This window comes from Mus pahari, chromosome 9, assembly GCF_900095145.1.
Source record: "Mus pahari chromosome 9, PAHARI_EIJ_v1.1, whole genome shotgun sequence".
NCBI classification, from domain to species: Eukaryota; Metazoa; Chordata; class Mammalia; order Rodentia; family Muridae; genus Mus; species Mus pahari.
In genome coordinates, this window is record NC_034598.1 from 10,620,715 (window position 1) to 10,631,925 (window position 11,211).

The window sequence follows — 11,211 nt, forward strand, 5'->3', positions numbered from 1 at the left end:
AGGTCGTGTGTGTGTGTGTGTGTGTGTGTGTGTGTGTGTGTGTCACAATTTTACTATTTGTTGACTCTCTGTAACTTGCTGTGTAGACCATGCTAGTTTGGAACTCATTCAACTGCCTCTGCCTTCCTTGCAAATGCTGGGGTTGAAAGTGTATGCCACCATGCCTTGCAGTTATCTTATTTTTAATAGGCTTTATGAGAAAACCATAGAAGTTCAAAAAATAGAACTTTAGTGAATTCATATTTTTCCTTATTCGACATGGTTTCTGTACAGTCATTCTCCGTATAGAGTGTTGATTTCAGACACAGCAGCTGGGGTGGGAACACAAACCCCGGAAGTATCCTCCGGTGGTAGACAGGATTAAAGTTCCCTATGGCTGTCTGAGAGCGTGAGCTGTCACTGCATTTAGCAGTCACATGGTCGCTGGGCCACTGCTCCCACAGGAGCAAGCATGGGAATGTGTGAGCACACGTCAGAACTGCAGCCCCACCCCCTCAGATAGTGTGGAAGGATGAGGTGGTGGCTTTATCACTCTAGTCCCTTTCTCGCCACAGACTGAACTAATGTCTGTCTATGCTTTCCTGCCATTTGAATTGGACAATCATTAAAATTTTAACGGATCTAGGTGTCTGAGTTTATGAAATAAGTCAGTTTCCTGTTGCATTCTGTAGAATGTCAGACATTTCCTATGTGAGACTTTAGAGTCTTATATTTTTCTAAGGTTTTCGGTTAACCTGGTATTTCTTTTGTATAGGTTTGCTAATATATTTTTACAAACAAAATTTTACCAGAAACTTAGAAAGGCCAATTATACCTTCACTTATGGCAAGACTTCCATTGGATTGACTGTTTTAGAAACTAGTTTCTAGATGGGATTAGACATGCCAGAAGTGTAAGTCCCGGGAGGAAAGAGAAGCAAGGTTGGCCACAGCGCCACCATCACTTTATGCCCCGGAGCAGGCTTGATTGTCATCATATAACTTGCTGAGGCATAGAGGCCCAGAAGTAGGTTGTAGAGTCTGTTGGTACTAACGGAGCGTTTGCCATTCAAGAGGACTACTGTAGTGGGAACCCTTCTTTGTAGTTTCTTCCCAGCCCGGTTTTTGTTGTTCTCTATTCTTGATTGCATTTCTATTTTATGGAAGAAACACTGTCTACAGTGGGAAGTCTAAAAGCAACTTAGATGTTGGCCCTCGGTGAGCAAAGATCTACTATGATCCTTGTTAAGGTTCAGCCTAAACTTGGTAATTATAGTTTACTAAATTTATCACACACTGTAAATGTAAATGAGTCTTGAATGCTTTCCTCTCTCTCCATCCTCATGCCTTGTCCAGCACACAGGCACTTCTGACTAATCTTGCTGATACAGAATCTCTTCAGATCTACATCCATTGATATGTCTTTTGTAATATCAAAGAACTAAAATGATTATTTTCTTTCTCTACTAATGGAGATGACGTGATACTGGAGCCAACAAAAGATGCCTCTGATTTCCCTTCCATAATTATTTTTTTTTTTATCTTAATCTCAAGAAGCTAAATGATGAGTTAACCTGGATTTTCCAGAAGTGGGAAGCACAGGCTTGTGCAGCACTTACTCTGTTACTGGCACTAGAGAATGAAGTTGCATGTGCACACACTTCTGTGCTCCCCAGCCCTATCACGTGGTGCAGCTACTCTGCCAATCACATGTACTGTCTGTCAACAACAAGCTCAAAGCTACTTGGTCCTTTTATGCAGTCACAACAGTAGTATCTTGGATGAGGAAAAGGCTCAGCAGGTAAAGATGCCTGGTGATGGGAGTTCAGAACCCAAAATGGAAAGAGAAGTCATTTTACAGTTACCCTCTGCCTGCTACACATGTGCTGTGGCGCATGCACATATGCACATACAATGCACAAAAAGCAATAACGTTTTTAAAGAAAATATTTTGAACCCTCCAGTTTTTTAATTGTATCCATTTTTTTAGGTGAGCAAGGCTTAATGTTTAACTTTTACCTTTTTAAACTTTATGGTCATAAGGCTCCTAATCAGTTTGTTTAAATCATCTAAACAGTCACTATCTACCTTTTCTATTATGGCTAATTATATGGTTTTAATTTTAAATTTTGGTTTATGTCTTTCTCACTAAGAAATATAATGGCTATAAGCAAAAGTCAAGCGAACGCACGTGGTTAAAAGTTGATGATACCATCTGAAGAGCCAAGGCTCTGAAAGTATTTTAGAAATAAAATATTAAATATGCTAGGTAGTTTGTACATGAAAAAGGGATATGTAGACTGTGAGTGGCTCCTTATAGCTGGCACTGAGTTAGCATAGACCCGGAAGATGTTAATGGAGTGCTGTAAAAGGCTTGTAGCTCTCTGATAAACAGTGCTCCTTCTGTTTGTGATCACGGATGAAAGCCAGTGCTCAGGAATGCTCGTTTTCACTGCTGCAGTGTGTAGTGTGCTCTTAAGATGAAGATCTCATTCCCCAGGAAGCATTTCTGCATAAGATTAATTGCCCTTTTAAAATCAGTGTTTGATGTATTCCTTTGGCCATATCCTGGCTTGCTTTAACCCCCGACCTGACCTCCCTGACTGTTGCCACCGCGGCCAGCCGAGTCAGAGCATGATGTATGCGCTTCAGATTTCAGCCTGGGTTGTCTCATGGCAGTGGCTTCAGGGACCACATTTTATTCATGAACATATCTGAGGAATTTGTCAGATTAGAGAAAAATTGTTCAGACTAGTTAGTGGTAATCAAAAAGCTTGTCTCTTTATATATTGGTCTTAAAACTTTCTTACAATTATTAAATTATTTTTAACAAAATTTGTTCTTGAATCATAAAATAACCCCGAAGCTGCAGTAGTGAGATTGGATGTCAGTTCACTTGATCTGAGCTTTCTGTTCCATACTTAGAGGTGTAAACCTCAAAAGAGATTAATCCAATTGAAACTTCTCATTCAAGGCTATGTTCCTTTCATCCTTTCCTTTAGCATCCTTTGTAAACTAGGATTCCAATTGTGTCTGTCAATCAGAAAGAAACTGCAAGATGTCCCAAGAAGCTGAGGCAACCTGGACCTGAGCACGCTGTCCCCAGCAGGCCACGATCACTGGGGAGCTCTCAGGAAGCAGGGTGAAGGGTAGGACAGTCTTTATGAGAGCACCATTGTTCCTGGTTTATTGTTCTGTTGACCTGGGGTTTGTTGTGTGGATTGAAGGGAGATTTGGTTTGTTTTGTTTGTTGTTTGTTGTTTGTTTGTTTGTTTGTTTTTGTTTGGTTTGGGTTTCTTGCTGCTGGAGGTGGGGGAGGCAGGGGGTGTTTGTTTGTTTTTTTTTTTTTTTTTTTTTTTTTTTTGAGACAGGCTTTCTCTGTGTAGCACTGTAGACCAAGCTGGCCTTGAACTCCTCCATCTGACTACTGGGTTTAAAGGGTACCACCACTTCCCTGGTGTTGGTTTCTTGTTATTGTTGATGTTGTTGTTTTAATCTTCTTAAAAAGAATCGTAAAGTCTTTTAAACAATATTATCATCTTAAGTCAGGACTCTCTTGACTTTAAGGTGAGGTATTTCACTAGATTTTTATATTGAATATATTTTATGGCTTTTGAATTTTTTTGAATGTCATATAATTTGTATATTACTGAGTCTGGGGTTTTGTTGGCCCTCCCCATTTTTTTGAACCGTGCCACAGAATACTTAGAGGCTAAGTTCTTATAACCTCTTGACTGCCAATCACATGATTATTTTATAGATCTTGGTGGATATCTACTACCAAAAGAATTAACTTCTTACCATTCTCGAGAGCATATTCCTCCCCTTCTCTGATCCCCTTTCTCAACCTGCTCTCCCACTGACTCCCTCCACCCTCATGGTCTTCTGTAGTCCTGCCTGGCCTGGAATTTGCAGTGGGACCTTGAACTCTGGTTCTTTTGTTTCTACCCCTGAATTTCTGGAATTCTGAGTGTGCTGCTACAGCTGACTTGGGTCGTGCCAGAGATTATACCTAGGGCATTGTGCACACTTAGCAACCTCTCTACTGCATGAACTCTATCTAGCTCAGAGCTCAGTTTCATTTTCTAGCAGGTATGTTTCATAACCTGGAAGGGTGGAGAAATGAACTAACTTCATTGCTGTGTCCAAACCCTCTTGCAGCTTCAACTGGGCTTGCTGCTGCTGCTGCTGCTGCTGCTGCCGCCGCCGCCTCCTCTTCCTCTTCCTCCTCCTCCTCCTCCTCCTCCTCCTCTTCTTCTTCTTTGGATTTGTTTGTTTGTTTATTGTATGTGAATACACTGTAGCTGTCTTCAGACACACCAAACCAGGGCATCAGATCACATGGCAGATGGTTGTGAGCCACCATGTGGTTGCTGGGAATTGAATTCAGGACCTTTAGAAGAGCAGTCAGTGCTCTTTATCACTGAGCCATCTCACCAGCCCCTGGGCTCCCTTCTTCAATTCTTCTTTTATTCTTCGAGGAGCCCTAGAGATGAGTGTTTATTCACTCTCTAAGATGAGGAATTGGAGATTCATTCAGCTAAGGATTCTAAGCTAGTAAATGTTGATGGCCACATCTGGAGGAAAGACTTTGCTGCTGTGGTGTGAGAGTGGGATCTGACTAGACTTGGGAGGACTGCTAGGACTATAGAGGAGAGGTTTGCAGCCTGTGACACGCACCTCATGGAGACCTAGGTAGTCTTGGGTTCTGAGCACCAGACAGGACTTGGAATATGTCTCAGTCATCCGTCAGCCTCCTCAGGAAATGGGAAGGCAGGGTGTGATGGCTTCTCTTGACGTGTGCAGCACCCCTGAGAATACATGTCACTGAGGTTCAGTGAGGAGGGCAGCAGAGGACTGGCCAGCCTGTTTGTTTATCCTCCATTAGCCTTCCTCATGCTGTGGTGGTGGGTCAGATTGTGAACGAGGACCCTATGAAACCTTCACTTCCTATAAAAGGAAATCTCAGAGAAATGAGGTTGGTCATCCATTCCCAGGGTGGGAATTCAAAGGTTTGAACTCCTAGTGTGTCTGTCAGTAACACCTGTCTGCATGATTGGCCTTTCTCCTTTATGCCTGATTTATATTATTGTGTGCATTTATTCTTGTTGTACATATATCTGTATACTGGCAACATTCCTTATGAATGCCAGTACTTTTCATTAGCAACCTAACCAATAGGAGTTTTCCTTTTTTGTTTGTTTCTGTGTACTTTTACCATTCTCACAGAGCCAAAACATCTCATGCACGCGCGCACAGACACAGACACACACACACACACACACACACACACACACACACACACACAGAGTTCATTTTTGTTTTTAGTCTGTGCATGTATTGGCAAGGTGGTAAGTACAGAGTGTTGGAACCAAACCCAGGCCCCTGGTATAAGAGCAGAGCCAGTCCTGAGCCTTGGGGTACTCTTTCCAAACTGAATATTTTCCTTAAAATACAACCATATTAACACTATTCACTTTAAAGGAGTCTGGTTTTTACTGTGTAGACAGATAATACTGTATGTATATTTCTCAGAACTGGCCGTCTGAACCTGCATACATTAAGGAGATGGGTGCATGAAACCTCAGTGCTACAGGTGACCCCTTCCTGTGTTAACATACCCCAGAACTCTGTCCTGGAAGGTTCATCCTGCAGCATTGTTGGGGTCAGAGCCTTTGAAAGGGCTGCAGCCTTCTCTCTTGTCCACCACTTGCTGGTATCTCGATCTTCAGTGTGGCCTCAGAACTGTGGGAAATGACGGTTCTTCATGAGTGGTTTGTGCTGGGGGAGTGTCTAAAAGCAGCTCAGCCTGAGACTGAACTGGACTGAGCTCCAGTCTCGGGGCAGGAATATTGGGACTACTGATAAATCTGACTACAAAGTACCTAAGAGTTCGATTTTATTTTTAAATTTTGCTAACTATACTATAGTTCCGTAAAAATATATATATATATATATATATATATATATATAAAATTCACATCACAAATGGAAAGTTATGGCAGAATCAGAGTTCCCAGCCAAAGTGACATGTGAATGGTCACAGCTGCTTCTCTTGATTACTGTCTTAAATGCTTGCCTAGTTTACAGGTTCTCCTGGGGGAGCTTCTCCTGGGGAGACAGCTGCCTTCTGCTCATCGAAGGTAGTGTAGCTTGGTGAGCCAGTGGGATTACAGTGAGAACATCATCTAAAAGTCCTCAGGGAGGGGCCTGGTCTGGGAAGATATCTCAGCAGTACAGGCGCTGACAGTCCCAGAGGACACCCCTCCACACACACTGTCTTGGAAACTCCAGTGGGGGCCGGAGTACAGCTTTGATGGTAGCGCTTGCTACCCTGTGAGCCCTGATTTAGTCACCTGACAACAAAAGGCAAAGTCCCAGTGGGAGTGCAGTGTCCTCAGTCAGGACTTACTTGGGACACCTCGAGTCTCGCTGAGAAACAGGCATGTCTGCCAAACTCGTGTAGCGTAGCACACTCACCGAGGGCTTCTTTTCTGTTGTAAGAGGAAATATGAATTAATTCAACGCTCCTCCTTTTGTTAGTGTAGGTAACTGACAGATACCCAGCCCTGCTTTGTTGTTTTTTATGGAAGCTTAAAATAAGGTGAGAACATGTGCATTTAGTATCCATCTGGAACTACCTTGAACCTTTAACCTTTGCCTCACTAGCTCCCAAAGTTCCGCAGTCACACACTGCCTGATACCAGGGGTGACCGTCAGACCCTGTTTGAAAGGTGTTCTGCCAGACCTCTGCAGCTGTAAAACTGCATTGCATAATGACAGTGTTGCTGTACCATGCTAGCTGCTAGGACATCCATGAACAACAGGAGCATTGCTTACAGTTGCCAGGGAATTCCTGCCCCATCCCAAGAATCCTCTGCTTAGTTACTTTTAGAAAGAAGTCGGAAAACAAAGCAAAGGAGAAATACTGATGAAGTGTTGGATCGACACGTGCTGTGACGACTGCTTCACGTCGTCATCTTGTCCTTGCTTTCTTCTCCTTTGTTTACAGATGGGATCCTACTTAGTCGATGAGTAAGAGTATCAAGAGAACCATACACTGGAATGTTTTCAGATAGTGTAAGAGCTGTTCTCTGGACTCCGCCTCCCATGTGCTCAGATTTCAAACAAGGCCACCAGCCAGGCCTTAGCTCACACCTTCAGTTGTTCTGAAGCGAGGTAGGCACAGGAGGGCCCAAGTTAGGTGTCCAAGATTAGCACACATTCATGCAAGAGTTCAGAGTGACCCCAGCTTGCAGGCTGGAGAAGCAGAACATGCCTGCCCAGCACCCGACGGCACGCACGACGAGGCACGTTTGATGCAGTTAGAGTGCTTCTCATGTTCTCTGGCTTGCACCAGGGACACCGACTCCATCTGCTCTAACGGGATTGGTCACCTGCCTTGTCAGGCACATGTTCAGCAGTGACTGGGACACACTCAGTGAATGGAGCTGGTGTTTTGTGCTGCTTCAGGACCTCTGCTGAGAATGAGTAGTGACTTGTTAGGTTTTGCTCTCTCAGAAAGGGTGACTGGCTTGAGAACCTGTACACAGAAGGAACTTTTACTCTCACCACGCTTTCGGTTTTTGACTCAGTTCTAAGTAGGAGGAAATTCTGAGAATATTAAAATAGCTCAAAGAAATATATAATAAGAATATTAAGAGAACCATACTAGAAACGTTTTCAGATATTCTAAGAAATCACTCTGGAGAACTCGTGTTCATCCATCTTAACACTGGTTTTTAAGTCTCCTCAAGATTAGAGGCGCAGTCTTCTGTGCTGTGCCAGCTCTGTCTTCTGTCTGTAGATGCTCCTGGCCAGCATTCTGAAGCCATTCTTTGTATTAATGCTGTGATTATAGCTGTATAAAGTAATGTGTGCATAGATGCAACAAAGCTGGCTAGAGGGCTGGAGAGGTGGCTCGGCCTTTAAGGGTGTGCTGTTCCCAGGTCACATCCCAGCACCCATGTTGGGCAGCTCATAACAGCCTGTAACTCCAGGTCCAGAGATCCAACACCCTCATCTGACCGCTAGACACCCTACTCCTGCACATACCCATTCAGACTCAGATACACGTGCATTAACTAAGTAATAGAAGTAGAGGGTTTTGTTTGGGTTTTTTGTTTGTTTTTTTGTTTGTTTGTTTTAAGATAACTTAGGGGAGGGAACGCAAGAGAGGCGATCTTTAGATTCCAGGGTCCTCAGGCAGTGGTCTTTCCCCAGAGTTAAGCTGAACTGTGACGGGGCTAAGGGCAAACGGTGTTTGGTTGTGTTTGAGGTCGGTAACTGGTACCATGCTTACCAGGTCTTTAATTTTCAAGGTCTCTGTTGACTGTAGTGCTTCCATGTCTGCTGTTGCTCTCTCCCTGCCTACCCACCTTTCAGCCTCTGTAGGAAGGCTGAATATCTCTCTGAAGGTTCTGCTTTCATGTGGAGCCAGGCCGTCCCAGCCCTTAGAGCAGTGAAGAGCACTTGGAGTAGAAGAGATACACACACTAGCAGCGGCTCTAGTGGTCCAGTCCACCCGAGCTTGCCCTGTTGTTCCCCTTGGTTCCCAGCATGCTGAGGGTTGCCATTGTGTTTTGAAGACGTTGTTAGGGAGTTGTGCCGCAGGGTGACAAATGTCCTTTCCTTTTTGATTATTTTTTGTTTGGTGGGGGGAATGTTGCAGAGGTGTTCTTTACATCAGGGTTTTGTTTGTTTTGCTTTTTTAATGTTAACTCAGTTTGAATTTAAAGGCATTAATTGCAGCATCCTTTAAACTTGTATTATGTTTGAATTCATTTTAGTGTAGAGATGGTTGCCCACATTTCTTGGTATGAGTATGGAGGTCAGACGACAACTTGGGGACTAGGTTCTCAGTTCCTACCATGGGTGTTACCGATCAAACTCGAAGCCATCTGGCTATCCAGCGAGTGCTTCTCTCAATTGAGAACTTCTCTACAACCAGCCCTATAGTTCTATTTTAATTAGCAAGCAAATATTAGTAAAACCTGGTGAGGCTTTGGGATTCTTAATGAAGAATCTTTAAGTCAGATTATTGGTTCTCTGTGATCCCAGCTTTAATTGTGCTTTTTTTTTTAAATTACTTCCAACAGTGTGGGAAATACTTGAGCCCATTTCAGAGAATCAGCAAAGCTCACAGCTGTTAAACATCCTCTCAAATTCTGGTCTGATTCTGGATCATTTCTGCTCTATATTTTTAAGGGTGTGTTGTGTGGCCTTCCACAGAGTTGCCATTTTAACAGCCGTCTGTGGTGGTTTTAACTGTGTACCTAGAGTATTTTGGTCAGTGGGTTCACCCTGCTGTTTTCTCCAGCATGGTTTCACTAACGTCAATCTCAGGCAAGCACAGTAATTAAGAAAGAACAAACACTTTCGCAGAGCAACAGAATTTTTATCAGAATTCACTGCAGCCCTCAGGTTTCTGTTTAGGATGAGACATTTTGCAACATTTAAACTTTCTCCTTGTCTTCATTTCCTGTTGAGGGGATAAAACAAGTTTGAAATCCATTTACTTCTCTAAGGAACCTGAAAAGGCATGTCCTCCTCTTTTCTCTGTGGTTTTTACTAGTGGATTTCTTTCTTGGAACAGATGGAGAGAAGAAGAACCAAGTGGTGATTCACGGGATCGAGCCAATGCTGGAGACCCCTCTGCAGTGGCTGAGCGAGCATCTGAGCTACCCAGATAACTTTCTTCATATTAGCATTGTGCCCCCGCCAACAGACTGAGGGCATGTCCTCCTCACTAGGTGGAACCACCTTGAGACACCGAGGCGTGACACCCTAACTTTCTTCATATTAGCATTGTCCCCCAGCCAACAGATTGAGGGCATGTCCTCCTCGCTAGATGGAACCACCTTGAGACAACGAGGCGTGACACCCTTGCTTCAGTCAGGTTCGGTGGAGGCGACAGAAACCTGGGCTGCTGCAAGCCAAGGAGGAGAAGATTCCATGAGAGATAGGGCACCCGGGCAGGGCTGAGTGTGCACCACTGCTTTGCTGAGACCGACAGGACCACTGCAGCCTCCTCTTCTCGTGAAATGCAATGCAGCTGAAGCCTTTGCTCAATGAAAAAAACAAAAACAAAAACAAAACAAAAAAAAAACAATGGAAATGTGCCACAGTTTGTATTTCTGATTAACAAATAAGTGGGGTATTTCCTAAGGTGACCATGGTTGAACCTTAGGCAGGAGAGTGGAAACATTGGTTGAATTTTCAATAGAATTAGACTTAAGAAAGTAAAAGAGAAATTCTGTTATTAATAACTTGCAGTAATTTTTTTGTAAAAGATCAAATTACAGTAAACCCATCTTTCCTTAATGAGAATTTCCTGTTTACAGTCAGTCTATTGGTATGCAAACAATCTTGTAACTTTGATAATGAACAGTGAGAGATTTTTAAATAAAGCCTCTAACTATGTTTTGTCATTTAATAACATACAGTTTATTACTTTTCAAGGACCTCCTGAATCTTATAGAGTAAGCCACTTTCTCTTCTGTGTTCCCATTTCTCACTGGCACAGCAAGGGTTCGGGGCATAGGGCAATTTGTCTCAGGAGCTATCACAGGATTTATTACTGTGATGTGAAAAATCTGTCTTCTATATACTAAAGGTATAAATAATACTGTGTTTGCTGTTATGTTGGTCCCTGTAAGCCTGTCACATCATAGTATGCCAAGTTATCTAAGATAATTTTTTAATATTTTGAATCTCCTGTTCCTTTCCAGTGTTTTTGTTTGTTTTGGTTTTGGTTTTTGTTGTTTGGCTCCTGGATTCCTATGTCGCTGTGGCCCCTGGCAGCCAGTCTTTAAAGCCTGAAGGTGACCTGTCTCTAGACTGCAGTAGCTTTTCCTTATCATTACCAAAAACATCCAGAGGTTACTGGAACTCCTACCACAGTAAGGGAAGTCTGCTGCACTCTCTTGATGGCTGCTTGGAGACTCCTGCTGTTGATTTGTGAGCTAGCTTGCTGTCCACATTGAATGTCAACCCATCTGATTATGCTAAAAGATGATAATGGTTCTAGATTCAATAATAAAGATGAATGTTTTCTTATAAAAAAAATTATGTGGTGGCTCAAGTGAGGTCCTGAAAGTGTTCCTTCCTCCTTTCTCCCTCCCCTGCCCTCTCCCCTGCCCCCCTGGCCCCCTGCCCTCTCCCCTGGCCCCCTGCCTTCTCCCCTGGCCCCCTGGCCCCCTGCCCTCTCCCCTGGCCCCCTGCCCTCTCCCCT

At 43.5% G+C, this 11,211-nt stretch overlaps 1 protein-coding gene across 2 annotated transcripts in view; it reads left to right on the forward strand.

The window, feature by feature from the left end:
• Atg5 (autophagy related 5) overlaps positions 1–10,126 on the forward strand; it is a 97,894-nt gene extending 87,768 nt beyond the window's left edge. For both annotated transcript variants that reach the window (XM_021205048.2, XM_029542402.1), the window contains one exon: positions 9,574–10,126. In XM_021205048.2, the coding sequence (XP_021060707.1) occupies positions 9,574–9,710 (137 nt within the window). In that variant the 3' untranslated portion in view covers positions 9,711–10,126. The remainder of the gene's footprint in view (positions 1–9,573) is intronic.
• The last annotated feature ends 1,085 nt before the right edge of the window (positions 10,127–11,211 follow it).